This window comes from Dromaius novaehollandiae, chromosome 1, assembly GCF_036370855.1.
Source record: "Dromaius novaehollandiae isolate bDroNov1 chromosome 1, bDroNov1.hap1, whole genome shotgun sequence".
In the NCBI taxonomy this organism is placed as follows: Eukaryota; Metazoa; Chordata; class Aves; order Casuariiformes; family Dromaiidae; genus Dromaius; species Dromaius novaehollandiae.
Window position 1 is genome coordinate 173,509,926 of NC_088098.1, and position 26,065 is coordinate 173,535,990.

General features: G+C 34.6%; 1 protein-coding gene across 16 annotated transcripts in view; it reads left to right on the top strand.

Moving 5' to 3' along the window:
• MYCBP2 (MYC binding protein 2) overlaps positions 1 to 26,065 on the top strand; it is a 214,485-nt gene that overhangs the window by 97,425 nt on the left and 90,995 nt on the right. For all 16 annotated transcript variants that reach the window (XR_010387199.1, XM_064504730.1, XM_064504731.1 and 13 more), the window contains 15 exons: positions 417 to 638; positions 1,032 to 1,223; positions 2,363 to 2,569; positions 3,323 to 3,454; positions 4,008 to 4,186; positions 7,400 to 7,542; positions 8,351 to 8,451; positions 9,834 to 10,052; positions 11,808 to 12,033; positions 12,439 to 12,557; positions 16,330 to 16,417; positions 20,259 to 20,311; positions 22,444 to 22,616; positions 22,958 to 23,102; positions 24,710 to 24,922. Coding sequence is in view for 15 of the 16 variants with exons in the window: in XM_064504730.1 (XP_064360800.1) it covers positions 417 to 638; positions 1,032 to 1,223; positions 2,363 to 2,569; positions 3,323 to 3,454; positions 4,008 to 4,186; positions 7,400 to 7,542; positions 8,351 to 8,451; positions 9,834 to 10,052; positions 11,808 to 12,033; positions 12,439 to 12,557; positions 16,330 to 16,417; positions 20,259 to 20,311; positions 22,444 to 22,616; positions 22,958 to 23,102; positions 24,710 to 24,922 (2,412 nt within the window). In the remaining variant the exon portion in view is untranslated. The remainder of the gene's footprint in view (positions 1 to 416; positions 639 to 1,031; positions 1,224 to 2,362; positions 2,570 to 3,322; positions 3,455 to 4,007; positions 4,187 to 7,399; positions 7,543 to 8,350; positions 8,452 to 9,833; positions 10,053 to 11,807; positions 12,034 to 12,438; positions 12,558 to 16,329; positions 16,418 to 20,258; positions 20,312 to 22,443; positions 22,617 to 22,957; positions 23,103 to 24,709; positions 24,923 to 26,065) is intronic.

Sequence of the window (26,065 nt, forward strand, 5' to 3'; positions counted from 1 at the left end):
TGTTTTTCATTCACAATATTACAAGAATTACAGCAAGATTTTATTTTTTTCAGTTCTGTGTCTGTTGTTCTGAAATAGTCTGAAAGTTGCTAGGAAAATGGAAGAGGATAGCTACCTTAGCATTTAGGATTTTGGTATACATTCAGTTCTCAGTTCTGCTGTGAACAGAAAACTTGAACAGAATGATAGCATCTCTGTTGCATCCCAGGGTTCTGTGAAAATTCAGACATTAAGTATTTTAAGATATTAAAGTGAAGTGTACCATTAATACCTAAACTAAAATATACAAAAAGTGATAACGTTTTAAAACATAATCAACTTTCAGACTGCTGCTACCTATTTGTAAAGTAATTTTTGGGATGGGTTTTTGATGAATGGGGCATTGCCCTTCTGTTCATTTATTTTTATGTTTTTAGGACATCCAAGAAGCAAACTTCAAGACCTCCAGTAGCCGGCTTCTTGCTGCTGTTATGTCAGCTCTCTGCCATACTTCAGTAAAACTGACCTCTATCTTTCCAATTGCTTATGATGGAGAGGCGCTGCTGCGATCAATGGTCAAACAAGTCAGCACTGAGAATGACTCTGCTCTAGCCCATCGTTTTCCTCTTTTGGTTGCGCACATGGAAAAACTTAGTCAGGTTAGGATAATATTCTAAAAATATGATGATGTGTTTTATTTTGCAACAAAACATAAACAGTTATGTAAATCATGATTTTAGCATTTTAAGTTTGTAGCTGAATTTGCCCAAATGTTTCCTTTCTAAAGGGCTTATTTCAGAAACTTACAGTTTTATCAAACTTTTATTTTTCAGTCTGAAAATTTCCAATTATTTCTTGTGTAGAGAATGTTTGAGTAAAAATGATTCTTGAATATTTTTGAATTCTAAATTGGTAGAAGTATATTTTAAAGTTGTTGGTGTCTTCTGTTACCTATTGTTGCCTATTGTTTCCTTGATGCTTCAATGACCTAATGTTTATATTAGGTGAAAAGCAAGTTGTCTGTATTTTTCATTTTCATTTTCATATTACAGAGTGAAGAAAATGTTTCAGGGATGACAAGCTTTCGGGAAGTGCTGGAAAAGATGTTGGTCATTGTTGTTTTACCAGTCCGGAACAGCCTTAGACGAGAAAATGAACTTTTCTCTTCACACCTGGTTTCTAATACCTGTGGGTTACTTGCTAGTATTGTGAGTGAGCTTACAGCATCTGCATTAGGATCTGAGGTAAAGTTTCTGTAAAATCATTCTTAATAGAAATCTTTTAGGGCATGTATATTATTAATGTGATATATGCCGTGACTATAGTTATACAGGCGTGCAGATCTTTCACAAATGCTGTTTCTAGTCTCAGTAGCTTTCGGATGTCTGGCATAGTTCTGAAAGCAAGTGATCACTGTATTAGGGAAATAGTGCCAAAAATTAGCTACTTCATTATGGCTGAAGGATATTGTGAATTGTTTCCAATATGGCAGTATTTCTTTTTTGAGTGTTTTTCTTTTTGCATATATGTCTGGGCATGCATACACTTGAAATATAGTCTTTCAGTGCTCATTGGAGGCAATGCCACATTTCTGAGCATCTCTGTGCCTGTGATGGCATCATGGATGCCTTGTATGCTCTAATCCTATCATTTTTTCATTATGTGTCAGAATTTGTAATGTATTTTGTTTGTGCATCGTGTGGCTTCCCCCCCTTTATATATGAATATATATACATATATATGTACATGCATACATACATTATATATACATATATGTAAACTTAACACAATTCATGAGACTTCATTAGACTTTTTCTTGTTTATCTACTTTTTACTAGAAATTTTAGAGCCATGTTGAGTTCAACTACTGTGTGTGATCATGAAACTCTAGATTTTAAGAATATCCCTTTTATATGAGGTTGTAATGTCTTTGAATGATAGGAATGTATGTCATTTATTAAAGGCCCATCACTGTGTGTATACTGTCAGCAGATTTTTTGACAGAAAGAACCCAGTTTATGATAATCTCTTGATTAAAGATGTTTTTCTAATGTATTTTTTCTCTCCTGATCTTGGTTTTACCTAAGGCAGATGTATCTAACTCTTCTTTTTGAAGCATGGTTAAGCTATCAGCTGTGCTGATTCATCCTATTAAATATATATTTAAATATTTTAACATTTAGGAATTATATGAAATTATATTTCTGTTTTGCTGAAGTTGGAAAGAAGTCCTAATAGTGGCGTCTTTTACATTTTAACAGTCTTTTTTTTTAACTTACTGTGTTAAAAATCTGACAATTTAATTAACTTAACTTAGCTTTATTAAAGCTACCTAATGTTTAGCAGTTAATTCATTCTGTTGTTTATATTTAACTTTCTACAGGTCGATGGACTGAACTCTCTCCATTCTGTCAAATCCACACCAAATCGATTCACTAAAACAAGTCAGGGAAGAAGTTGGAATACTGGGAATGGATCCCCTGATGCAATATGTTTCTCTGTGGACAAACCTGGTGTAGTTGTAGTAGGATTTTCTGTTTACGGTGGAGGAGGAATTCATGAGTATGAGTTGGAAGTCTTAGTTGATGATGTAAGTACTGAATCTGAAAAAAAATTTGAACAAAAGTAACCTGTGAGTTTTTCATAATCTATTTTACAATATAATATGTATTGCTATACAGTCTAGACTACCAGTACAACAGTACATTAAGAGGTTTTTTGTTTATTTTGGGGGGTGTTTTTTTGTGGTATTGCAAGCTACATACCTTGTCCAATGGATTCCTTATTGTTGTTATGGCCTTTAAATCTTACTTCATTACAAATAATATTTTAATTATGGTGGGCTTTTTTGCTTCCTAAAGCTAAGTGTAAATTAGCGTCAGTTATCTCTCTGCATACCATTAAGGAAAATAAGAAGTAAAGAACAAGAAATAAGAAATAAAGCAGATAAATTTAAAACATTTGAAACCAAAAATTGGAGAAATGGATAGCCTACCAGCCTATTAGCTGTTAGGCTGTAGCTACAGGTGTTTCATGTGCTGTTGAAGTGAGATGTGTGATGAAGACACACCCCTGTTCTGTTACACTCAGTTGCTCACTTAAAATGACTTTTCTGACTTGTTGCAAGGGGCAAGTGTGTGTTGCTATGGGAAATTCACCTTTATTCAAGAATTTCCTTTTTAACAGAAAGGCTTAGCTGTTGATTCTGAACAGGTTTTTCAGCTTTGTTTTACTTGTAATGCTGTGTATTGCACTTTATGCAAGAAAATGTAACACCGTTACATGAATGTGTCTTTTTTTTACATTATAAACCTATTAAAATGGCTTTGTTTCCTTGATTCAGAGTGATCACACTGGAGACTCAACTCATTCTCATAGATGGACATCTTTAGAGTTAGTTAAAGGAACTTACACCACAGATGATTCTCCCAGTGACATAGCTGAAATCAGACTTGACAAAGTTGTGCCACTGAAGGTAAATAAAGGAAGTACGCGTGGCCATAGGTTTCGTATGACTTCTGAAGATACCAAGTTTTAGAATGTTACAGATGAATTGTTTTCTCTGTACACATTAAAAAAATTAATCTTAAAACATTTGCTTTATAAATTCTCAGTGTCATCCTGTAACTGAAAAGTGCAAATCTTGTCAGGAAAAAGAAATTAAATCTTGATTTTTATAATAACATTTAATATATTATAACCTGCTTAGTAATTTAAGTATTCTCAAATGTGCACAATTTTTATGTGCCATTTGGTAGCTAATTTTCTTGGATTTCTGGTCACTTTTTGAGTAATAAGTAATATTTTACATAAATTACGCACCACAGCTTGGGAGCAGCTTTAAGCAATAGCTTTGACTTTTGTTAAATGCCAGATCTTCTTCAGTTAATTTCATTTTTTGAGTGCTTTGGAGCACTTTTTTCACTTTCCAGTATTCATGTAACATAATAATCACTTTTATAATACCGTGAAGCCTAACTTGTGTATTTGTTTTATACTGTGTATTATTTTTGGCTTTCCTTTTTAAGGAAAATGTGAAATACGCAGTTCGGCTGAGGAATTACGGAAGCCGAACTGCCAATGGAGATGGAGGAATGACTACAGTTCAGTGTCCAGATGGTGTAACATTTACGTTTAGTACATGTAGTCTGAGCAGTAATGGCACAAATCAAACACGAGGACAAATTCCACAGATTCTTTATTACAGGTTTGTGTGTTGTTATGATCCATTTCCAAGAAGAGTGAATAAAACCATTGTAACGTTGTACCATTGAGAAGTAACAGAAATAAATATGTCTGGAGTGTGTGTAAGGAGGGAGATTCTTTAACAGCAGTAGCATGTTCTTCCAGTGTAGTTTCAGTTTCAGGTTATTTAATGAAGACAATTTGGGGGCACCAGTTGTCCTCTGCCTCTGTCAGCCTTGTTTAGATTCTCTTGTTTTTGAATTGGCAAATATTCTGATAGTTGACCTCTCTTGCTATGTCCATTATCATTCCTGCTTTTAAAGGTGTAATCTGGGGGACAGGTTAGATGCACTACTTCAATCTCTTTTTTTTCTATAACATGAGAGATTTTTGAGGGAGAGGAGAAAAGAATTTTCCTCGTTGAGACTAGTCACTGGAACCATTTTTCTCTGTGATTTCATTCAATTTCTTCCTCAATTGCCTGAAAGCATTGCATCATGTAGTCAATTAAGGTCCGTATATATATATAGGAACTGTCTCTTCTGTGCTGCAAAGTTCAAAGGTATAAAAAGAGAAATTGCGACTGCAAGAAGAAAATCAACTGAAGTGTCACATGTCCTGCAGGGAGGCTTTATTTTGGCCTGCTTGTTATGCTAGGGAATTCACTTAAGCTAATGTTTCTGCAGAAAGTGTCTTTCTCATTTTTGAGGTGCTTAACTTCAGATGCATGAAGACCTGATTTTCAAAATGTGGTAACATTTGAATATATGAATTGCTACTATTACCTGTTCAGCAAGGAAATGTCACACATCTTTAAGCAAATATCAATTTCTGTGGTAAATGGCTCATCATCAGTAGGTCCAAGGAATAAAAGCACGGAATAATAATTTATTTTGATTGCTAGTTATGTGGGAAATGTATCTACCCTAGATTTATGTTGTCATATTAAAGTCATAACAAAAGATGAAGAGCGTAAAATAAGTAGTGCTACAACAAAATGATGTATTTTGGACTAACAGTCACCATAAGAAGGTGTTGCTCTTAACAAAGCTTTGAAGATGCTAAAATACGATAAAATGAAGTTGCCAACAAAATTGTAGTAATAGTATACTGGAAGATATAGGATAGTTCTAAACCATTTTTGAAACATCAGATTTGTTGTACTTTGTCTGAGGCAAAGATTCAGCTCGTCAGTAATTGACAGTAGGTTGATCAACAGTCAACTATTATAGAACAGAGCTTGTAAAAGTCACACTTTCTTTTATTTGAAGAATGTTCAAATACAAACAGAGTTGATCTGACAGTTGTTGCTTATACAAATGCCAAGAAAAGCCATGCCAAAAGAAGTGTGTTAACATGCTTCTGATTAGGAGAGCAATTCATTGGAAGGATTTGTTAGAACTGTGCTGTTGGGGCCAGTCTCAGTGACTAATAAATTTAAAATAAAAAGGCTTGAGCCTGACAGCAAAGTTACAGTTCTAGCACACAGTGACAAAAAAATTTTCAGCACAAATTGTCCTATCAGTTACTCCTATTGAAATGTTAGTGTTACGGAGAAAAGAAAAAGTGTTATCTTAGAAACTGCAGAACGGTTCATTAAATGATGGTTTGGTAAGTACTTCTAGCCTTGCATGGCAATTGGAGGGTTTGTACCCAAGAGTGACTGCAGTTTCTAAACTTTCTCTCAGTTTTCTTTTGCAGTAGCATAGTGTCTCAGACATGTTTCATCTCTTCCGAAAATCTAAGTAGCAATAGGTGTGAGTCAGCGTATGATCAAGGACAGTTTCTGGATTTATTAGATAAATTCTAGAAAGTTCTAGAAAAACTCATTTTGTTTCATCAGTTGTTTCATTGGAATAGACCTTGGTCCTAAACAGTCTTGCTAAAACATCATTCAAGCCATTCTAAAGAACTATATATAATCTCTCTTACTTAGGATAACAAAGATTAGGGCTCTATTGCAGCTGGATGAACTGGCAGGTTTCATAGCCTTTTCTTCTGGGAACCATAATTACTAGGTTTCATCAAAATAAGTTGTGTACCTCCAGTACTTGATATTTCAGCACAAGTTTGGCTTGAGATTCTGTATTCTGTTTGACTGCTATTATAGCTCTCTTACCTCATGTCCAAATTCAAGAAATGGGAAGGAAGTAATGTACTATTTTAGAGTATGTTTGGCACTTTTATTTCATATGTGAACTCAACTGAGAGAAACTTTTCTTTATGTGAAGAAGTTCTAAAATGAGACAGGCAGCAATTAAATCCTCTTTCCAAAGACAGATACTATAATATTAGGGAAAGAAATCCCTAGATACCTAAGGATTTTTAAGAATGGTTAATTTAATTCCTAGACAGAGAAGGATAAGCATCTTTGCTGTACGTTTCATTTGGTTGCATGCTGAACTGTGAGCAACCAAATGAAACGTACAGCAAAGATGCTTATCCTTCTCTGTCTAGGAATTAAATTAGTTCTTGAGCTTTCTGAGGTGCTAGTGTCCTGGAATGCTCTTTTGGACGAGTCAAAGTTTCTGGACAAATGTAAGAAATCCAAATGAGATTTGGAAATTTGCTTCACCTGTTGACTGAGTGACTTCAATTGTCTATGCCAAAGCCAAATTGCTATGGTATCGAGGGCTTGAATTAAGTTAAAAATTATTGCTGGAGTGTTTTGAAAATATCAGCCAAAACTCTCTCTTATATGCCTCAGTGGAATAGTTGTGTGTGTCATCTCCATATGTTGATTAGGGGAACCTAATTTGACCTACAGAAAGGATTTCAAAGAGAAATCTATTTGTTAAGGTTAAGCCCAACATTGTATTTCTAAAGCAAAATTAATCTTTAGAATAAGGAGGGGAAATCTTTTTACCAGTTATGTAACTGCAGAAATAGCCATTGGAGGGGTTTTACTGGTTTCTGTGATGCATTTAGTATTTTTGTTCGGATGAGTGTTTGGTCTTAGAAGAATATAACAATGCTTTTCTACAAATCTGAAAAACATCTAGCCAAAATAAATGCTTCAGAAATGTTTTGCGTATTTTCTGTCCAAATAAAAATAAAGTGATTGCAATGAGCCAACCCTGAGGTATTGTCTCAAAGATATCCTCCGTGGTTGCTTTACTTGTTCACTTTGCTTAAATAAGTTGTTTCAACTATTCTATGCTAAAAATCAATCAGTCATGTTTTTTAAGTTAGTTTTGTACTTTGTGAACTTACTTTAACTTAATCCACCATCCAGGAGTGAGTATGATGGAGATCTACAATCACAGCTTTTGAGTAAAGCTAATGAAGAAGATAAAAATTGTAGCAGAGCTCTTTCTGTTGTGAGTGCTGTTGTACGAGCAGCCAAAGACCTGCTGCACAGGGCTCTTGCTGTAGATGGTAAGACTTTTCAACATTGAAACTTAGTTTCTTTCTCTGATAGCAGGAGTTAAAAGTAGGGTATCAGTGTTTTAACAGCTGTAATAATACTCTCTTCTGCCTTCCAAAGAATATTTTTCTAACCTATGATAGCTGTAGTTATCAAACTGTGAGCAACATCCTAAATCACTGAGTTGCATTTCAGATATCATAGACAGATATCTCGTCTAAACCTGCTCTTCACTTTAGCAAGCATCATATTAAGGCTGGTAAGATTCTGTAAGCCAGAAGATGTGCTGATGGGTCAGTTCCAGATCTTACTGAATATTTTGTACAGTGGTGGTAATTAGGAAAACTGGTGAAGGTAATGCATTTATAAGCACTTAAACATCTAGTTTTGAAAAATTTAGACATCAGCCTTAAAACTAAATGTTTTTAAGCTACCATCTTCTGTCATCCTAGTAAAAATTAAAGGAGTCTAGAATATTGCGTAGTGCTATAGAAATTGAGTTGGGGGGGGTATGGGTTCATAATAGAGAAGGTATGAACAAGTATCACAGAATGGAGAAGAATGCAGTAAAATTATGCTCTAAGAGGCAAAACTTTTTTACCATAGTGTTGTATATAATGGCATGTTTATCTCCGGTGAACTTTGCAGGTTTATAGTTTGATTTTGAACAACTATGCCTATACAGTGAAAGTAATTTAAAGTAAAATTTGCAAGTTTAACTTATAAAAAGCACACTAGAAAAATAAGTTTTATTCTGAACTGTGATACATTTGTTATAAGGAATGTTATAATACCTGTGTTATAATTATCTTCATTTAGCTGAAGACATTCCAGAACTGCTCAGCTCTTCCAGTCTGTTTTCAATGCTGCTTCCTCTCATAATAGCCTACATAGGACCAGTTGCGGCAGCTATTCCCAAGGTATGCTCCTCAGTAGAAATTACTGAAGAAATTTAAGAATATTTTATAAGGAAAAGGTTTAGTCTGAAACTATGAAAATGTGAGTGTTTTTACACTTTTATGAATTAGTGATTTATATTTGACCACTGGACTTAGTATGAATTTTCCAAGAGCCAAAAATTTTAAAAACATATAAAGTCATGATGATTTTTTTTTAACTTATCTTGAAGTCATTGTGAGAAAGATACTTTAAGGAAGCAGAGAGGAAGAAGAATGGCTTTGACAGCAGGAAGAGCCAAAAAAGTTAGAGGGGTCTGTTTTTATTAGTTATTTATTCCTGATTATCAATGGGATAAGATGTCCTTTATATTATGTAATTTCTGTTTATAGAATGAACATCCAAAGCAGTGGTAACTGCTCATTAAACAAAAATTATGTCTATCAAACTCAGAGATGGGAAGATGTCAAAATATAAATAAAAATACCCTCACTTTTCAGTGGCAGAGCATACTGGCCTGGAACAATCTTTGGAACATCTCTAAAGTGATGCTTTGTAAAAATACCTAACATCGATTTCAGTCAAATTAATATGCATTACAATGTTGGGATCCTTAACAGTCTTAAGTCACGGTCTTAAATCTGTGAATAGATTTACAAATGTTCCTAATCCTTAGATGATAGGCACTGTTGTCTTTTGTTGCTTTTTCATGAACTATAAACTCTCTTCTATAACTATAAACTCTCTGAACTTTAATTCCTCTTTAAGGGGGAAGGAAGGAGCACTGGCAGGTCAATATCTAGTGGATTCATTATATTAAAAACTGTTTCAAGTGTTCATTACTTTGTTACCATGATGAATTTTAGTTCTATAGCCAAGTGTTTTGCTTCACAAGTGCTCCTCTTCTTTGAGAATGTGATAAAAATTAGAGAGACAGTGTATCTACAGTACAGATACTTTGTACAGTGTAGAGACACTACATGCATTAAGAAAGCTGAATATTTGAAAAATAACAATATTAATATTTTTATAAAACAGTATAATTGGATAATCGCTGACTGTATGCTTTCAGTACAGTATTTGGCTTTCATAGGTGTTGTTTGTTAATGTTAATGGCATTTTAGTTGTTTATATTGTGTTTTAATGAATGCACAGTTGCAAACTCAGATTCTTGTTTCATTTTTTGTTAAGTCTCTAGGATGGGTATTTGGCTGAGATGGAGGTAGTGATGCTTTTTATGCAAGGATTGAATAGATGTAGAATTGGAAAATATGGCTGAATGAATTGTATGATAGTGCTATTCTGAGACTATCCAAAACAAGCATTGTAGAGGGATGTAGATTTGTGAGTATTGTTTTTACCCAGTGTTAAGTAATACTTTTTTGTATATTGTGTTATGATACAGGTTGCTGTTGAAGTCTTTGGCCTAGTACAACAGTTACTTCCTTCTGTGGCAGTTTTGAATCAGAAATATGCCCCTCCAGCTTTTAACCCAAATCAGTCTACAGACAGCACCACAGGAAACCAGCCAGAACAAGGGCTTTCAGCTTGTACTACCTCTAATCACTATGCTGTCGTAGAGAGTGAACATCCCTATAAACCAGCCTGTGTTACACACTATAAGGTAAGCACCATATCTGAATTTGCATGCAGTTTCTTAAATTCTTTGGACATGTGTTTTTTGTTTTGGTGAAAATGGACTAGCTGAAAAATTGTTGCTATGGGTGATACTCATATTGTCTAATTTAAGAGACTGGGTTTCCTATGTTATTATTGCATTGCTCTCTGCAGAAACCTGTGCTTCTCCAGTAAGTATAGAAGGCTGTAAGTTTAGACCGGTAATGTTGGTATCTAATTTAAGCACCTAAATTTGTTCAGTGTTAGATTTTGCTACTCTGTGGTGCACAGATTCTTTGCTCTAAATGTACAGATTTTGCACGTATTTCTCTCTCACTGTATGTGTGTATATGTAAGGCTTGAAATTATGAATTACAAACCAGTAATAAAGCACATGTTGGTAAACAGTATGTTGTCAAGTTTTTAATCTGGATCAGTATTTTGTATACCATTCTTAATACTTACAATTCTTTACTAGTAATTTCTTCATTAAAGATATAGGTGATTTATGCACTCTTCTCAAACTTACCCAAGATTTAATTTTTAAAAACAGAAATTATTTCTTGTTAGGAAACAAAATAAGCAAAGAGTGTATGCATGGAGTCCCAAAGCTAAATAGACAAGTAATGCAGTTTTGATTGAAATGACTCGCCCGTAAGCTCTTTCTGAGTTCCCATTTCTGAATTTAGAAGTTTGATGTCTTTATGTAGACATTATCCAATTGTATTGCAGACATTTTTACCTAATGCTAAAATGATGCTAAATGCTAACATTGATTTCAGTCAAAATGCTATGCATTATAGTGTAGTGTAGTGTACTCTGCCTGTTTACATTCTTCATGAATTATTGTAACTCGGACCATGGTCTAGGATTGCACAAGACTCTGAAGTCCTCTTTATGTAGAGTCACTTTGAGTGGGATTGATTGACTCTGTTAAAATAAGATTTTATTTTCCTGGAGGTCAATGAAGAAAGGCTGGTTTTGTATACTTGAATTAAGGGCTGAGGTAAATTACATGCCTGAGATAAATCTCTAGCGAGATATATCAGTTTAGTGACATTGATACCAAAACTGTAAATACAAAGGTTGCAAATCTAGAATCAAGTAAGAGCTGGCAATCATTAATTGTTATTACGCTTGAGCTGAGAAAACAAAATATCTGCTGCAGAAAATGTACTTATCCTTGGAGCTTCCTGAAGTGATGCTTATTATCTTTGTAAAAGTTTGCGGAGCCTATGTGAAGCCTTAGTCTCAGCTGTTGCTGCTTTTGAAATTCTGTAGCTACATGCTATCGTACTGCAGGACAGATTCACAAGTGTACTTCAGCTGCTTTGTACTTTTCTAGGGTTGCACAAAGCGGACATTGAATCTGACTTTGAAGTTTGTATGCAAAGAGGTATTTGAGAATTAAATGTTAGTAGTATTCTGTGGTTGTTCAGTTTAGTGTTCCCGTATTTAAAAATAAAAACAATCACAAATGGAATCATAAACTCAAGCACTTAATCTGAACATAGCTTATAATACATGACTATAATTTAGGTAAGGTTAGAATGTTTCACATATATCTGGGTTTCAAAGAATAAATCTTGAAAATTTGATTAATGTTAATTAAAAACATATCAAAACAACTACATAGAATTGAAAAATTGAATCACTTTCATAACCTGAAATCTTAAAAAGAAAAGACAAAAGGAAAATGTGCAATTAAATGTATAAAAATCCACTTAAAAATAACTGATTTTGGACTGCTGCTTTGTTTTAGGTGACTTTTCCTGAATGCGTCAGGTGGATAACAATAGAGTTTGACACTCAGTGTGGCACTGCTCAGTCAGAGGATGTTCTTCGTTTACTGATTCCTGTCAGAATTGCACAGAGTCTAGGATTTGGACCAAAGCATGGTTCTGTTCATGAAAACCTAAATTCATGGATAGAACTGAAAAAATTCTCTGGATCTTCAGGATGGCCCACTATGGTATTAGTATTGCCAGGTAATAAATATATACTGCTATAATTTCCAGTAATGTGAGTTAATAAAATAACGAAAAGACCAGTAAAAATCAATTATTAAAATAATGAAAAATGAATCTGATTGTTTTGCAAATGGAAAATTTGGCTTGCAGGAGTTTTGAGTCATCATAGAAAACAAAGGTGAAAAAGTTTCAGTCCAAGGTGGCAGAAGTTTATAATAAGCCATTGATTGCACATCAGTGAAGCACATTGATATTACATTTCTTTTTTGAAGTGTTGATTTGCGTATTGCTCAAGATTTTTTTCTACATGTTACATATGAAGCCTAGGTTTCATTTATATTTATGTAGTAGAAACATACAAAATAGGAGAAATATTGAAAGTTCCTATTTATTTATTTTATGTATTCTTTTGCTTTCTATAAGGAAATGAAGCACTTTTTTCTCTGGAGACTGCATCAGACTATGTGAAAGATGAAAAGGCATGTTTTTATGGTTTCAAATGTTACGCGATTGGATATGAATTTAGTCCAGGATCCGATGAGGTACGGAAAAAGTGAAATGGCTATAATAGCACCTATTTAATTTCCTTCTCTAAGGCCAGCTTTTTTTGTAAAAGTAATTTTATTTCCACTTCTGACTAAATAACTTTAGCAAAATACTTTTAAATGATTTTCTTACAACTATTTTACAGACACTTTTTGTTTGAAATATTTAAATCTGAATGTATGTTTGTGGAGAATGTTCTTTTATATATATGTGTGTGTGTGTGTGTGTGTATATGTGTGTGTATATATATATATGTATATAAAACTGTGTCAGTCTACAAATATATAGCATTAAGGTTTATCTATTACATCAATAGGATATGATATTTCCTAAAAATCTGACCTAGTCTTCTATACTAAATCCAAAGGATTGGTGCTTTCAGATTCACAGTGATTCATATTTCACTGTTACTGCTAATTATGTGATGACAGACTTTCTTCATGTACTTGAGAGAATGTTTTATCTTAGCTATTTTAATACAAAATACCTAACATGCTTTGTAATAACTTAAAAAAGATAGAGCGTCCCTTGTCTTGGGAGTGTTAGGCCCATGGCCTCATGTGAACTTCACAAGTTTTGCGTCTTGTTTACACTGCAACTGTCACAAAAGATTTATCGCATCCTATTCATGAAATCTGCTTAGGCTTGATCACATCTTCAAGTTTTCAAAGTGTGAGATTCTTTGAAATTTCATGATGTGTCTGATATGGATCAGAAGATATTTTGTAAGAGTAATAGCTATGATTGTCTCATTGGCTTGGAGCAAATCAGGTTTACAGATGTTGTAGATAATTTAATTAGTCTAATATTGGGTAGTATTTGGTTAATGCTGTGTTACTTTTGGTAGATGCAGTTGTTAGCTGCTTAAGCAGATATATGTTACTGGCAAAAACCGCTTTCCTGTGTGGGAACTCTTAATTCTTTCCTTGTGCTGATTCTAGTTTTTTAATGAGCAGGTAACAAGGCAGGTCAGGAAGCAAAGTGACTGAAAGTTGATCTTTTTTGCTGCACCAGCTTTTATTTGTCTTACACTGTTCTTCACGTAATCAACTGAACTCCAGTGCTTTTACAGAGGGAGTGGGGACAGTAAGAGTAAGTCAGTAAAGAGCTGGAAAGAAGGAATGGCTGTCCGGTTACCAATAGCACTCATTAGTAGTATACCTGGGCCTAGGCATATGTTCTGTCATAAAGCAAATCCCATTATTATCGTTATTATTATTTTTAACTGTGATAATAGACAGCTAGTAATAGGAGTTCTCAGGAACACAGAAGGCACCGGTAAAACCACAGTGTCCATAGAACTTTTGCTTAGGAGGAATCAACCTAGTGAAACTTCTTTGTCGAGATGAAACAAGAAATATGGTATAAACATCATAGAAGGTCAGAGGAATAAAGGCTTCCTCTTATGAAATACTTTTAATTGTATCTTTCTTTTTTTCCTGATGTCATAGATGATAAGGAAAAATGTTTGTCTTATCGAAAGTAATAGTGGCCCTAATACATTTTTTAGCACTGTAGCTACACATTTGTCAGGTCCCAGACAAATATATACCTTCTTTTTGTCTCTCATTAGGCTATTTTCTTAGCTACAGGGGATGATTCTCCACCTGAAGTAGCAATGTTCATCTTTTAGTGCTAATGAGTGCCATTTTTACTGCAAGATTTCGTACTCAGAGTGGTACAGCAGTTAGACTGCAAAGAAATTCTGCAAATAGAAAAGGAAGTGGTATATTGTTTAAGCTACATTGCATCTCAGAACTAAAGCCCCCACGAAAGTCACGCAACAGCAATATCTGTTCTTCTCAGTCATGTTTAAGACAAGGTCTTTGCTCACCTTAAAGGTTCTATGTTATCCCTAGGTATGGTCTAACTCTTTTCCTCTTATGGAAAGTTACAATACTCCATTTTTGGAGTATCAGCTTAACTTTAAGGACCTTAAATTAAATGATTGGACACAGCACATAAGTTTCTCATTCTTTTGAGAGCTATGTGGTGACAATTTTCAAGTGTTGCCACTGGCAGAAAAGGAGTATGTGTTCTGATGACTGCTCTGTTTACTCTAGCTTAAAAGAACAAAGTATCAGTAAGACCCAGTTCAGGTCAGCGTGCTTCATTTCTGCCTATCAGATTTTCCACTTTTAAAGGGCAAGCTTCCGGTACCCTTACCTAACTGTCGTGTCTTAAGTGGCAGACATTCTTACAGAAGTGTCTGGGGAAAAAAAAAGTGAAAGGATGCTGCTGAGTGTGAGCAAGTGCATCAAGAAATCAATATATAGGTGTAGTTGAACTATTAAACTTTGTGTAAGTCATAGTTTTGCAAAATTTGACTTAGATCTGTGCTTTCATAAATGAAAGCAAGGCTCTCTATATGGTCATTATGAAAACTACAAAATATATGCAAAAACTGCCACCTTTTATTCTGCATAAGGAGGCCAGTTACCTTAGCAGTACTATCAGTATTGAATTATGGGATGACCACACAGCAGGGAACTGTCAGGTATGTTGGCCCACATTTCACTTATTTTAGTTGCTTGCTATTTCAGAACTTGCAGTTTGAGTCCTAAAGATGTAGTTTATCAAGGGTTGGGTCTAAAATGCATTTTGGAATTATTTCCAAATCTTGGGAATCTTGGAGAATACAAGGCAAATCTAGGGTTACTGATTTGAAGCTCTTTGCACAAAAGGGATTTTGACCTTACATTATATATTGCCAGTCTCTGAAGGTCTATTTAGAAAATCCATCAGATGAATGTTTTCCATCTCTTCTACTTTTTCCTTCTCCTCTGTGGGAATAATCTGACATAGGTTTCTTGGAAGTGCTGAACCTTGCGCAGATTTCTTTAAAACTTAAAACTAGTATTACTCTCAACAGCATCTTTTTGTGAGCAGTTAAAGAGGCTGTGCTTGCCTGCAGTTGGTACAAATTGAAGGGAATATATCAAATACATTTCTTTGTGGCCAGAAAGCTACAGCCTCCCTAGCAATGCTGCTCTCTTCCCATTCCCTGTACCCAGCCTCCTTCCCTCCTTGTGCTTGAAAAGTGTGCATGTGGCCTGAGGCATATGGAATAGAAGCAGCTCTGTTCCCTTCTCCTGAGAATAGGATTGAAAGATACTGAGGGAGACTGTCTGTCGTGTTTTCAGTGGCAAGCATTGGGGGGGAGGAATCTTCTCTTCTCCTAGAAGGGCAGAATCAATGGGAAGAAAAATCTCTTTCCAGGGTAAAATTGGAGGGAAGAAACTGTGGAGAGCTTCTTCTAGGATTTATAATGGAGAAAATGTGGAATCCTTTTCCCATCCTTGCCTCTCCAGCTAGAGAGAGGAGGAGGAAAACAAAGTTTTAAACAGCATTACCTTTAAACAATACAGAAAAATGAGCTTGCATGGTGTATGTATATACAGCTTTGGAGAGGTATTGCTTTGTAATCTTAATATGTATCAGTAGTTTTTGCAGTAGGATGTTCCCTTTCTCTTTAACATTAAGGACTAAACACAGTATCTTCCTCTGATAGTAGGCTACCAGAAGCCTGGTAACCTCCTTAATAATACTCCTACCTAGTTGAAATTGTTCTAAAATTTTTTGTATTCCAGTCCATGTCACAGCAAAATATGACAGCATAAATGTAAGGCAAGGAGAATATTACGAGACACTTCAAATTGGAATACAGCATTAATATCTCTTAGAATAAAGTAGTGTCAGGGAAACCTGTTCATTCAGTTGTGTTTTCTGAAACAATATTTTTGTTTAAAATTTTATTTAAATTTGAAGGGTATTATTCAGCTGGAGAAAGAATTGGCCAATTTAGGAGGGTCATGTGCAGCAGCTTTGATGAAGAAAGATCTAGCGCTTCCGATTGGTAAGTCCTTCTCAAAGAACACATTTTGTTACTTCATCATTAACTCAAGTTTGCTGAATGAATAATACCTTTCAGTCTTAGTGATGCTTTTACTTAGAGATGATGATGTAAAATTGATTCTTAAAACATATTTAGTTAACAGAGATAATAAAATAGCATTGTTTTCTGCTTACACTATTCCCTTCTTGTGCCTATGGAGAGGAGGGAAACCTGGTCATTTAAATCTGAACCTACTCACCCCCATCCACAGGTAGTGTATCAGTGTACGAGCTATATCCTACAGTTTCCTGGTGGTACTCCACAAACGTGCAGGTATCTTATTTGTATTTCTCTCTCACTGTTTTTTTTTCTCCCTGCACTCTACACCTTTTGAATGAAAAATACCTGCAGCGTTGATTTGCAAAGTGGAAAATTGTATTTTTAATATTGAAAGTGGTCATTGTATCTCTAGACCTCACAGCCTAAAATATTTCTGCTGATTTTTTTTACAATTACCAAAATAATGCATACTTTTACAGCAGATGCAGCAAATACAATTTTGCAGTAACCCAAATGCAATTCAAGATGAAAGGAAATGTGAGAGTTTAGCAAAAATGAATGGATATGGAAACTGAATTAGAACTTTTTAACGATACAACCAAATTCTGTATAATAGGATTTCTACCAGTAAACATTAGTGCAATTAGGTTTTAATTTAGGATTGCAAACAAGAGCTCAAATATTGTTAATGAAGGTGGAAGAGAAAGGTGCACATTAATGAGCAGGAAGGCATTGATCAGTGTGCAGTTACTGCCACAAAACTTAATTTGAATTTTTTTAACCTGGTATTTTTCTTTTGTATTTGAATGTGCAAATCTCTTACTTTATGTTGTGAGTAGGCATCTCAGTTGCACTTGTAAATCTGTATTTCTCTCTCAAAAGGACGGGCAATTCTGTAGTTTAAATAGAGTGCTCTATTCTGTTATCCTTCCAACAATAGCCACATTAATTCCTCAATTTCATTGATGTCCTTAGTGCCCACTTACCTTGTTGTTCTCTTTTTCTATGCAAAAAAGAAGCAGAAATTTAAGTGCTTCTAACTTCCTTTCATTTCCCAGGTTTTCTAATACTTCATTCTTCTCTCAAAAGGGTTTTGTTTCGTTTTGTTTTAAATTATTTTAAAAAAGGAATGTTTAGAAAATGAAAGTAGGTGATGCATAATTTGCTTATCTGCTTTCAGATAGGAGGAATTTCAAATGAAAAACATGCAGCTGAGTTACTTATGCAGCCTCAGCAAACCTGTAAAAGAGGTTGTGTGTGAACTGCAACAGACCAATAGGTTCATTGACTGTAAAGGGTTTCCTGATTACAGAAGTAATTATAATTGATGCATCTGACCATTTACTTAACACCTACTCCAGCACTTCAATGAAGTCTGTTAGTATTGCTGATAGTGTTACAAATACAATGACAAAAAGGCATAAGCACACAGTGTTTCTCTATAAGACTACTGGACCCTATGAGTAAACAAACCTGATCAATTGTACACAGGAGTAGTAGTGTGATGGAAACCACAGTGCCATCTTTTTAAGACTGTTTTCAGTTGTTTGTAGTTTTGCTTAGTTTAAGTGTTTTGCCTGATATCTGGCCCACGAAACAGTGGCAGGGAAAGAGATGAAATCTGTTTTTCTAGAGCAGCATTTAAATGCCTTAGTACCAGACTACTTATCCTGCATTCTAGACTATTTCTCTTCTGCTTTTGCTGGAAGTAAAATGGTGTCTGTGTATTACATATTACTGGCATTGCTTATCTGTAGTGCAATATCATTTTATTCACAGGATGGAGTGTCCTTTAAGGGAAAATGTATGTAATCACATAAAAGACTGTCTTGTAATGCATACACACAAGAAGGCCTTTCCTATTAGACTTTTCAAACCTTTAGATGCTTTATTTTACAATTTTTGTAATTCTACCTTGGTTTCTTGTGTATGTGTAGATGTCTACAGTCTGAAGACAGTAGCCTAAGCAAAAGACTCACTCCAGAAGGGAATAAACAACTTCACTTACAATGCCTGAACTTTGGCATTTAGAAGTTAGGCATCTGTGTCTAAACTAGTAACTCCAGCCTTCTTTCTCTCTCTTTTGAAGTTAATGTAGACATGTTCAGAGGATGGGTCATTTCATCCTAAAAGGAACATCTAAGAAAAAATGAAATGAATCACCCAAAGCAGGGGCCTATAGCTCCTCCATTTCCCATAGAGATATCTTATAATGTCTAGGTCTGGGTGTATTATCTCACACTTTGCTGCCCCAGTGTAGGTAAAATAAATCCTCATGCATTTCCCAGATAATTTTTAGACCTCGGATCCAACTGAGTGCTCTTAAAACATAGAGATTTTAAAGAGAGAATAAGAAACTTGATGAATGTCAAGGCAGAATTTAAGAAAGGAAGAAGTAAACAAGTGCATGAAAATTCTCACCAGATATGTCTAGGAAGGTTGTGCAAAGGGCATCATGGGGGTGAAAAAAGACTTGTCTGGAAATGTTCTGTCAAGAAAAATATCCAAAATGACTGCATTGACTTCAAATCAGAGTTGGTAGTTGTGACTGGCATCCCTGTAGATCCTTTCATCTTTAGTATTATTTGCGTGATTGCATCTTGGTGTATTGCTTTTAAGGAGGTTGTCCTTCGCAAAGCAGTTCTGTGCTTTTTATTAATTTTCATAGTGGATATATTCTGTGTACATGTAATCAAATACTTGTCCAAGTGTTCCTCTAGAGCCATTAGGGAAAAAAAGTGATTTGCAAGGACATCAAGAAGGCATTAGCCTTTTTGCTCTGGAGGAAGATGCACTGAACTGCAATTCCTTCATGCATTAGGAAAGCTTCATCTGTGAGAGTGCACTCAAATATTATTTGAGTTACCACCTCAAATAATGTGACCAAAAGGTCACATTTTCTCCTGTCTAGTTCTCCAAGACTTTAAGATATTTGTTCTAGTGAGAGATCTGGTCTGTGTTTGTAATCTGACTTGAACAACAGTATGGAATTGATCGATGTATTTAACATTGTTACTTATTTGCTTGTTTCAACTCTGTATTAGCTATTTCTGAGAGCAGAATTTCTATATACTTTTATTTCTTTCAATTTTTTAAAATGCATTATGACTTTATTCTTTAGATTTCTCTTTCTCTCTTCTTACTAGTAGAATTGCCTGATATGTTTTTGACAGAGAGTAGAAATATGGTAACTACCTGTTTTACATTTCTTTTGTGTTAAAGACTGTGTTTGGCAACTCTGGTCACTGTGGAATCAGAATTTTGAGTTGCATTTCTGAGGAGCAAATACTGTATAAGAGAATATATTTGAGATTTATATTTTAGAAAGAATCATAACCTTGTAGAGTTTACCAGATTTTCAAATAGCATTGTGAGGGTAAGTTCTTATAGGGGAGCAGCTTGTGCACAGTTCATAAGTTCTGCTTACTGGAAATCATCTTCCCCTCCCAAAATCTTTCTCTGAAAATATCTAGTTACATCCAAAGATTTGCCATACATACTGTCTTGGAGATAAGAAGATAAGGTCCAAATTTTTATTTTATTTAAATTACATTGTTTATTTGCTTGTTCACTGAACAACACAATATTGCATGTTTACTGTGTTACTTGAAAATGTTAATTATTCGTTAAGGAATATCGAATTAACCTTTGAACTACTGAATAAATAGTGTTGCCCATCATCTTACAAATTTTAACTTTGTAATATAAAAGGCTTTACTGAATAGAATTGAATTTCATATTCTATAATAAGTAGATAAATGTCAGTATTATTTTTATGAAAAACGTGTTTATATTTTTACAGCAGGTAATGAATTTGAAGAAGATCTTGAGATTCTTGAAGAGGCTGCTTTACAGGTATACTATTGCTTCTTTTCCATTGCAGCATATTTCGCTACATAGTTGTGTTGAAATCTTTTGACAGCTACAGAAGAAAATCACTTGTAAGGTTTTCATAATAGGAGGGAATCTAGTTTGCTGTAAAACTATTTTAAAATGTTATTGAACCAGTAGCATTTATTAACAGGCATAATTTAATAATTTTGCCCTAAATTTTCAAAACTAGTGACTTTTTTTTTTTTAATCTCTGTTTCTCTCTTTCTGTTTCTGGCTGTCTCATAATTCCTCATGGGGAATATGAGCTTTTAAAACTGAAGAGCTGCTTAGACCATCAAAAGCATGCCATTCAAATTGTCCTATTCATGACAAAAACAATTAATAATTTGTGAAAGTGCAGTTTTTCCTACTTAGCTGAACAAGAATCATTAAACTGATGTCACTGCCTCTTTTTGGAGGCAGGGCAGTTTGGAATATTTGTAGGTATCCTTCCACAGGTCTTTTTAGCTCATTTGTTCATATCACACAGTAGTTAAGTCTCTGTAGAAAGTAGATTCTAGATGGAATATTGTCTGAGATGTAGAATTCTGATCCTAAGGGACATACAAAACATTTTTAGTCATTGGCTTCAAAATGAAAATTTTCAGTAATGGAACCCTATTTACTATTTCATGGTCAATTAATGGATCTGTTTTCAAACAGATATCCTGCTTGATAATGCATGATACAGAATGACTTTTCAGTTGATTTTTAGATCTAGAGTCTTTTGTGTAAATAGAATATAATATTACTTGCCAGTTGATTTACATTCACTTACATATTTCACAGAAGCTATCTTGAAAGAAATACTTTTTATGAAGAGTACCCTTTTTAAGGGATAATGGACATAGATAAAACATGTGAAAGCAGGGCATTCCAGACTTGATGTGAAACTATTTAAATTCTATCTCAGAATATCTTACAGAAGTTCGGTATTTATATGATGTGTTTCTGATAATAAACCTGCTCAGAAAAAAAATGCATAAATATCCCATAGGAAATCAGATGGCTTCTGGCTTAGGTTTTCTGATTTAACAACATATTTTAGGTGCTACCAAAATTAGTGTTTCACATATCTTCGTAATTGCAGAAAAAAATAGCTTTTTCAGTTGAACAATGATGCTTATGAAGTCCCAAATAATTTGATTGCAGTTTTTCTGGACTGATGATTTATTTTTGTGTTGTGATGATAGCCGGCGCTGGTCAGTAGTTCCCTGTTTATAGCCCATAGCTGACAATGAACAAAGAAAACAGTTTTCACATTCTTTCTCTTCTAATTAGCTTCAAGGCATCTATTTTCAGAATTAGGTATTACTGTACTTGCTGGAGAAATGTGCTAGTCTATAGTAGGATACCACTGCATAGGCTTTGTAACCTTCTTGGATGTCAGGATGGTGAAACAGAAACTGCCTGGGAAGAATCATCTGTTCCTTGAAAGGCACATTTTTTTCCATAGACTGTTCTTGGACCCACTGTGTGCTAATTCAAAAAGTGATTTAAGAATGTATATGCAAGTAATGGATTCATTTTCACTTTTAGTTCGATCTGTTCAATATTTTATACAACTCCCCACCTTTCTTCCTATTCCCCTTCTTGCAGAGAAGGGATTTCTTTTACTTTGTCTCACCAAAAAATATCTTACTTAAGAGGTCTGCCTTTCTCTAAGCTATATGTCCAGCCTTTTATTTTCTTTTGGGACATTCTCACTGACCACATTTCAGAAGGGCTTTCTTCATTCTTCTGGTCACAATTCAGCTGCTAAGGATACTCATAACACGAAAGTACGTGTTAATTTGTTATTTGTTCCAGAAATCCTCCTTCAACTCAAGCTCATTTAATCTCTTTTGACACAAATCATTGATGTTTCCTAGACTGAGTGGACAATACCAGAGGATATAGGAACAGCCTTTTTTTTTTTTTTTTTTTTTTTTTTTTTTTTTTAACTTTCATGAAGGCAGAGTTTATACACTCTTCTACTGGAATGTTTTCCAGTCCCCCAAAAGTCTTTGCCAATATTGTCATATTATAGGAAAGCAGCTACATATAAGATACTGAAAATGCTGTTTTATTGCCTTCCTTTCCCCTTCCCCCCACTTCTTCTCCCCCCAAAAAAGGTGTGCAAATCTCATTCTGGCATTCTTGGTAAAGGCTTAGCACTATCTCATTCACCTACTATATTGGAAGCTCTTGAAGGAAACCTTCCACTGCAAGTACAAAGCAATGAGCAGTCATTTCTGGAGGACTTCATTGCGTGTGTACCAGGATCGAGTGGAGGACGACTTGCAAGGTAACAACTTGTGTGCTGCATGAATAAATCCATTATTTCATGGTTTTAATGTGTAAATTTTGTATCAAAATAGAAAAAGTTTAGTTAGGTGTTAAATTTTTAAAACTGCACTGTTGCTTGCCCTAAACAACTAGTTATATAATTTTACTAATTATGTCAAATATTAATTAAGTGAAGGTATTTGGCTATATTGTTTCTGTTAGTATATTAGGGAAAAGCACTGAAGTGTTCAGACCTTCTGCATCCTTTCTTAGACAAAGGTCATGTTTGTACAGACTATGAATTTATCTTTTTTTGTGGCTAGAAGAGGTTTTAATATTAAGTGTTTCTCCTTGCTGTAGATGGCTTCAGCCAGATTCATATGCTGATCCTCAGAAAACATCTTTGATTTTAAATAAGGATGACATTAGATGTGGCTGGCCAACTGTTATTACAGTACAAACAAAAGACCAGTATGGGGATGTTGTTCATGTTCCTAATATGAAGGTAATTACAATAATCTTGTCTGTTCTTATACTTCATCATGCCATCTTTTAATAATAATCTAATGAATTAATTTTTAGTACTGTAGATATTCCACAGAATACTCTTGCATACCGCAGAGAGTGGCATTCTTAGATTCAGTGTAGTCAGTGAGACCTTCTTGCCTCTACATCCACAGAATTATGAAATTCTCTATTATGCTAACACCATTTCATGCAATCTGATTTGTAATGACATGTATACCTGTGGGAATAACCAATTATAGAATATATTTGATGATGATAGTGATGTGTAAAATGATGAGAATCCATAAAAATTGGCTACTTGATTTGATGTAATGAAGCATTCAAAAAAACCCAAATTGAACACCAAATGCTATTCACATAGTTTTAATAAATTAGTTTTCGTCTAAGTTTTAAATTCCACTATTACTCTGGACTAGTACAGATGTTTTCAAGACTTGGTTTTGCTCAAGCCCAGAAATAAATCAAGTACCTTATAACAAGATACAAAGGCATAATTCCTGCCAAAAGAATTCTCAGATCTACTCTTTGTATGTGATGTGAGTTATCTTACAGTGGGCTGTAAGTTCATTAATGAACTGTGAGTGTATAACACTAACACAAGATTCTAGTTAGTTACAAACACAACTTGATTGAAATTTAAATGTGTGATTATTGACTTAAATTCGTAGTAGAGGAAGTAGAAAGGTGAGTAGTGATCCTATTCTGTCAAGCAGGAAAAGGATTGATCATAATACACACATCAAAATAGTTGCTGTTTTTTACTGAATGACTATTTTTCTACATTACTGTATTAAAGTAGCAGAAATACTAATTTAATCATTCCTTTAGATTCATTCAGCATGCAATGTACTGATTTAACTTCTAGTAAATTAAGTTAAATTCTGTTTAACAGCATTAGAAATCTACAGCAATTAAACACACTTTATTGCCGATTTATGATCAGTAATAGATAAACTTACTTTCAAGATAGTTAGTTTGTTCTTCCTCGGAAAACTAAGTACAGCTGACTCTTTGTTATCTGCGGTAGTGGAGGTCTGTGGTACCTCAGGAGAAAAATCAAATAAAAGATGCATTAAAGAGCACAATATAAAGGTAGAGTAGGGTGATTCTTTTGTAGAGCTAGTCAAAATCCAGTTTGGCCATTTCTAAGCCAGATCTAGGAAGGCCCAGTGACTCTCTCTGAAACCTATGCACTCGTTTGGAAGGCTCTATCCTGCACTTTGTAGCATTTCCTGTGGTGGGAAAACTTAGCTAGGCATACCAGAATGCATGTTGTTTTCTAGAGAGTGCTTTGGGATAGGCATAATCAGCACAAAATTAGAACTAAACCCTGCTGGCCCTTACTGATGATATACAAAGTCACTTGAATGCTTCCCTCCTGTACTTCTGCATTCTCAAGTTCTGTGTTGAGATGCTTTACTTGGTTTTGCAAAGAGTTAATTGTAGGCCCATAGGTTTCTGACCCATGACTGGATTTATAGTGAATACTTTAACCACTCTGTCACTGTACTTTCTCAGATGTAAAAGAACGTGTGGGTGTGTTTTCTCCCTAAATCATCTTCTGCATTACGCATCTTACTGCAGGTAGAGGTCAAAGCTATTCCTGTTTCTCAGAAAAAAACATCTTTGCAACAAGAACAAGTTAAAAAGGTGCAACGAATACCAGGGAGTCCTGCAACAGCTGCTTCCCCTAGCACTGATATGACCTTTGGAGGACTTCCTTCACCAAAGCTTGACTCTTCTTATGAACCAATGATAGTAAAAGAAGCTCGATATATTGCTATTACAATGATGAAGGTAAACTACTGTCATTTGTGCAATGTAGCTGTAAAATGCAATATTCCAAGTGTGTATGAAGTTGTGCAGAGGGGAAGGAAAAAAGTATACTTCAGTTTGATGACAATCTAAAAATGAATTACTTAGTTCGAAATTGCCTCAGTTGTATTTATTAAGTTCAGGAGAGAACTGTGTGTATCAAAAGGGGCCAATTGCCTAAACTATAAACAGTTATGAGCCAGGTTAGAATTTAAAAAGATAAGTAGTGTCTTTGATTGATTTTAGTTACACTGATTAACAAACTAGCCTGAGTTAGAGGGAAAAGGAAAACCACTATTGAAATAGAAAAAAATATCAAACCTGTATACCCACATAGGGTTGGAGTGTTGATAGGAATCTGTATTATAAACATAGGAAAAAAGTCTGAGCTCAGCACAGTGAAAAGATCATACAAATGAGTTCTGTAACAACTTTAGAAAATTAAAATATCACATGTAGGAAAATATTTAACAGTATCTATTGAAAATAGCTATTGTCAAAAGAGACGGATCAGAGTTTGCTGGCAATGGTTTTTAAAGGGGTGGCAGGTGAAAACTGAGCAATTGGTATTGATTTGAGCATGTGTTGGAATCTGTGGGTTAAATTACATATATGCAATATATTGAGTCTATTAAGAGATGTGAGATTCCCCCCCACCCCCATATAACTAGGGGTTTGATAATAACATGATTAGTCAGGAATTAGAGAATAATACTACTTATTATAATTAATGTGGACTTATGGGAAAAATGAGCAAACTAGCATTTTTTAAAGGTTACAGAGTTGTTTTCTACAGATGATAATGCTAGAGCATTAAGAAGTTATGTATATATTGTACTCATATATAAGAATATATAAGGAGCTCAACTGGTTAGTAAACAGCAGCTTAATGGATCAGTGAAAGAAATGTGAAATCAACATGGTGTAAAACAAATGGTTTAAAAACTCCTTAAGTCACTCATCTGAAAATGTATTTACAGCCACAGAATCTGTATCAGGGAGACAAGTGGATTTAATTTTGATTTTATTTGGGGTACCACGAGGATCAGTTCTTAGCTTGGTGCTACTTGATATCATTTTCCAGTGACTTGATGAAAAAATATATTATTTACTCAAAGTTAAGGC